At 28.1% G+C, this 5,846-nt stretch overlaps 1 protein-coding gene across 1 annotated transcript; it reads right to left on the reverse strand.

Moving 5' to 3' along the window:
* Positions 1–3,011: 3,011 nt before the first annotated feature.
* VNE69_04002 (homeobox domain-containing protein 12) lies at positions 3,012–3,482 on the reverse strand (the record flags this gene model as incomplete). Its single annotated transcript, XM_065473246.1, has 1 exon — positions 3,012–3,482. The coding sequence occupies one exon, from the start codon at positions 3,480–3,482 to the stop codon at positions 3,012–3,014; it is 471 nt and encodes a 156-aa protein (XP_065329318.1).
* Positions 3,483–5,846: the final 2,364 nt, after the last annotated feature.

Below are 5,846 nucleotides of genomic sequence, written 5' to 3' on the forward strand. Positions count from 1 at the left end.
GATATCACAATTCCCTGCATAATAGGACAAAGGTTACTTGATAAGTATAAGATAAATTTAAAATTTGGAAACAACAAAATGGAAATCGAATCTGGATATTTGGCAAGGGGGAAAGCCATAGGGTATCATAAAATTATTACAAAGGATGATAACCCGATACTATCTCAGTTATACAAGTTGGGTGGAGCAAAAGAGAATATTGCATCCCAAATAGTGAAAGAGTATCTAAAACTTGGAATAGTTAGACCCAGTGTAAGCGCATGGCGAAGTCCGATAATTATAGTCCCAAAAAAGAATGGAGATCATAGGTTATGCGTGGATTATAGAAGATTAAATGATGCGACCATCAGAGACGCTTATCCAATGCCCCGCGTAGAAGAGTTTATCAATGCTTTAGAGGGCGCAACGTATTTTACTAAATTAGACGCTGAATCGGGCTATCACCAAATAGATATGGCGCCGTGTGATATTGAGAAGACAGCTTTTGCCTGTAGAGAAGGCTTATTTGAATTTACGAAAATGCCATTTGGACTTGTTAATGGCCCAGCTACATTTCAGCGGGTGATGAATAACATATTAAGGGAATTTTTATTTAAGTTTGTTGTAGTATACATGGATGATATACTCATATATAGTAAAACTAGAGAAGATCATAAGAGAGATGTTCAAATGGTATTAGAAAAGCTCAAGTCGGCAGGGCTTAATCTTAATAAGGATAAATGCGAATTTAATAAGACTGAATTAAAAATTTTAGGTCATGTAATATCAAAAGAGGGAATAGGTGTAGACGAAGAAAGAGTTAGGAGCATTCAACAGTTACCCATTCCTAAAAGTAAGAAGAAATTACAATCTTTGTTGGGACTGTATAATTATTGTGCTAAATTCATAAAAAACAGTCACAGGGTGGTTAGCCCACTATTTGACATAATCAGGCTCAAGGATGAGGAAGCAGATTGTTTTTGGAAAAATGTGGAAAAAATGCTAAATATCGTAAGGATATTGAAAAGGTAAAACAGGCCATGAAGAGAACGGCCTTGTTGACTATCCCAAATTTGAAGGATAAGTTCATTTTGACTACAGATGCATCAAACGAGGGATGTGGTGCCACATTGGCACAAATAATTGGAGGAAAAGAAAAGATTGTTTCTTATTACAGCTCCTTACACTCGAAGACAGAAAAGAATTACTCCGCGACGGAACAAGAACTATTGGCGGTTATAAAATCCATCCAACATTTCAGAGAATATTTATTATTGGGCAAGTTCACATTAAAAACTGATCATCAAGCTCTGAAAATATTGTTCAAGTCTAGAAATGTTAAAGCCAGGTTGGCTAGATGGTCGTTGATTTTACAAGAATATGACTTTGATATTGAATATATAACAGGACCATCGAATCATACAGATCACCTAAGCAGAGAATTTAAAAGGGAAGAAGAAAAGGTTCATCAAATAAATTTAGTACAAAAGAAAATTATTAAAAAAGAGAGAACATTGGCATTACTGAGGTTTTATCATGATTTATTAGGTCATGGATCAAAACAGAACATGAAGTATAATATCGGACAAAAATACTCATGGAAGCATATGAATAGAGACATAGAAGACTATATTGAAAATTGTGAAGTTTGTCAAAAGGAAAAACCACAGAAAAAATTTAAGGATATTATACCGGTGGTGGCTAATAAAATAGGAGAGATCTGGGAATTGGACATGGTAGGCCCTCTGAAGGAGAGTGAGCAAGGATATAAGTATTTAGTGACGATGATTGACCATTTCTCAAAAATTGCAGAAGTTGTGCCTGTTTATACAAAGGATATGAATACGGTTGTTCATTTGATTAATAAACATATAGTCAGGAAACATGGTGTACCGAAGGCCATTCTAACTTATAATGGCAAGGAGTTCAAAAATAAAATTTGTGATGAATATGCAAAGGTTAAGAACTTTATCTGGAAATATGGTTCCCCCTATAAACCTACGACCACGGGGCTTGTGGAGAGATTTAATAGAACAATAGGTTCTAAGTTAAGGAAAATTACGGAATTTGGGCAATTCGATTGGGCAAGATGCGTTCCTAAGTTGATCAAGGCCTATATGCAGTCTTACCATAGGGCTATAGGCTGCGCTCCAGTAGAACTTATCACAGGAATGACACTTAATAATATGGACCTTCAGGAAGGGATTAAGACCTCAAAAGAAAAGGAAGAGTATCGGGAACAGGCCATTAAAAATTTAGAAGCCTACAGACGTGAATATAACACGAGTGGGAAAGAGAATGCTGATAGTAAGGACACCATAAAGGTAGGAGATAGAGTCTGGTACTATTTAATTCTCCCTATAAGAGGAAAACTAGAACTTAAATGAGAAGAAAAAGGAGTAGTTGTAGAACAAAAATTTCATTCATTTAAAGTTTTATTGGACAGAGGGAAAATAGTTACGGCGAGTCGAAATCATGTTAAACTTTTAAAGGGGGGGGGGTAGTGTAGGAAGTGCTACACGTGTCAAATATATAGTGTACTTGTTTTGATATATTTAATACCGTGTTTCTTTAAATATTTTATAATAAACTAGCGTATGCTTTCCCGTTTTGAAAACGGGATCTAAATGTTTTTATCCCAACAGTCTTAAATAAAAATTCTAACACTATGCTCATTTTTATATTAAAGATATAAATTAAAAAAATAAGGATTAAACAGCTCTCAGACTGTTTATAAACAAAATTTTTAATTCAAGTATAAACATCACGATTTTTTGGTTAAATATAGCCGAATTAATGAAACATTTGAGCATAATAACATATAACAGTATTTTGCTTGTGATTTAATTTTAGAGATCAAATATCAAATATGTTCTATACAAATAATTTTATTTTATAATATAAAAGTTGTTTATTTATTTTACTCATAGTCGGAATAAAAAAATATCTACAAGCGTCAACTTTAATACGTATTGACATATCTCAATAGACAAATAATATTATTTTAAATATTTTTAGAAAAGGGAATAAATTTATATAAGTTCTGTAATATTTTCTGTATAAAACGATCTATTAGTTACTATGTATTTAATTAAAAAGATTTTACTAAATTTTGTTTTTTCGTTTTTTTTTACTACCAAATTTTGCACATTTGACATTCGTCTTGCTTTACAATATATCGTGAAAAGTAGTATAGGACTTAAGTCATGCTTAGGGGCCTTTTTATGATATAAATATTCATTTACTGGTGATATTTTTTCACTTTGTCTTTTATTTTGAAACCATACAGTGATAGTCTTAAGATTTAAATTTAGCATAAAAGCTAAATCGATTTTTGTTTGATAGGAAGGATACATTGTTATGTTATACACCTCGCTTAAAGTAAATGTTTGTATTTTGGATTTCTGTTTTCTTTTAGTATGAGAACTTTCAAATCCATTTTTTAATAAACATAATCCCAATGCAGCTTGAATTTTTAGTTCTTCTTCAAAAATATTGTTCATAGCCCCGAATTAAAAAGTACGTTTTTTATTATATTAAAAATTAATAAGATTGTTCTAAAAAAAATAATTAATTGAAATATTAATTTCACATTTAAAGTAATTAGAAAGTATTTGTGTCTTTATACTGATCATTTATTATAAATTAAATACAAATTTATATTAAAATTAGACTTTACTATAAAATTGTTGGTTAAACAATATGTCAATCAGTTTTATTTTTTTTTATTCTTATTTTTATCATTTTTATAGTACCTCTTAAAAATAAATAAAATAATTAAGACAATTTTGTTGATGATCTTAACAAGATAACAAAATAAAATGTAAAAAACTTTCATGGTGGCTTCATTGTAAATTAAAAATGCAAAAAAATATGTCTCTATAAATTTCTAACGAAATTATACATTGGATGTAAGTTTTATATTAAAATAAAAGTTTTTTATATTTATTGTTATTGGTCTTGTGCATTAATCGTATACCACCCACATCGTTAAGATTTGTGCTTTTAGCAATATTCTATCAAAATAGTGGTTTATGTTCAAAATTTCTCATATGTGATATTTTTTCATACGAAGAAATCTCGGTTGTTTGTTGTTCAACAAAATTCAAATAGATTATAAATAGTCTATATAAAGTTCAATAAGTATAAATACTATTTTGAAAGTGCAAAAGTTTGCTTCAATATAATTAATAACAATTAAGTTAAAATTATATAATTTATCAATTATCATAACATCTGATTATATACGTAATTGCAAAGTAGAGTATTAATGTACCTAAAGTCTACATTTTCATATTAATTATGCGTTATATTATTTGTATATAATTCATTTTTTAATTTTAAGATAAAATATATAATATTTACAGATTGAATTATTCTAACATTGTTGTTTATTATAAAACTAAAAGTTTTAAATTTTAAACTTCTAGATAAAACATTACATAATCTATTTGTACATTAAAAAGTTAAAACTCTCCCGAAAACAAGACAATATGAGTTTTTATTGAAATAATTATACATGATTTATAATGATACGGGACTATATTATTCGAAAAGTAAAAATTATAATCAATTGATAATTTATCTTAAAAAAAGTTTTCTTGTAAATGTATTAGCAATATATAACCGTTATATTTTTGAGCGAAAACAAATTTAAGGGGAAAATTATCAAAAATAAAAATCTAAAATTGACAGCCATCATAAATTTAAAAATTCTTGATTTGATCTTATTTAGAAATGAGACATTTAAATAAACTTATAAGTATCCTGATAAAAAACCAACTTATTAAAGTTTATACTCCAGAATGTGGTAAAGAAAAGAAAAATGATCCTAGTCTCAGTTTTATTATTAACATATTATGGCTTTACAAAATGTCTAAAAAACCATTTTGATGTCAAATATATAAAAAAAATGATTTTACACATGTTCTTAAATGTATATATCTAAAAAATTATTTTCGCAATATATCTTGTTTTGGCTTAAAAGTTTATTTTAAATGTGTTTATATGTGGTACTGTTTGCGTATATTGCATTTTAAAAGCGTTTTAGATCATTTTTAACATTACATTAACTTTCCATTGGCATATTAATTATATTATTGAAGATTCGTTAAGTATTGTATCTGTTTATACAAAATGTGCATCTTAAATAGACGATTACGTAATAAAATGTTTCTACAATGGAAATCAAAATTCAAATTGTAAATCTTTTAGATATGAATACCTAAAAGCCAAATTGTAGAGTAATAGCTGATGGTGTAAGTTGACCAAAGATAGAGTATAAATTAATGTAAATAATAAATTTAAAAAAGTTTTTTAAAGAAAATGAAATTTTAAAAGTTATTTTGATACTGATACAATTGGATTTAGTAAAAATAATACCAATACAGAATTAGATGACAACAAAAAACTTGTTCTACCTAAGATTAAGTGTTGCAACGCTAGCGAATTCGATATCAAAAAGAAAATTCGCATTCTAAACATGTTAGGACAGAAGCTTCTGATGATGACGTCGATACTAAGCGTACCCCACGACGCCTTCATTTAATCTAATAACAGTTATATTTTTATATATTATTCCGTTTTTTATTGCCGTTAAAATTGTTCTTACAAATTTATTACGAGTATACACCCTAAAAATGTTATAAATGAATTTTTGGTAGTACTGATTTGTATAGTATTAAAGCAAAGCAAATCATGATTACGTATAATGGTATCATAAAATTATGATATTCATAATTCAGTTTGTTTAACTTATTAAAATAAATTGTACTTTTTGCAAACACTTGTAACGACTTTTCAGGACATCCATTGTGATCTTTACCGTATTATCGTTCGATTTTATCAAATATGTCATAATTATATGA

The sequence above is a fragment of the Vairimorpha necatrix genome, chromosome 4 (genome assembly GCF_036630325.1).
Source record: "Vairimorpha necatrix chromosome 4, complete sequence".
Taxonomy (NCBI): domain Eukaryota; kingdom Fungi; phylum Microsporidia; family Nosematidae; genus Vairimorpha; species Vairimorpha necatrix.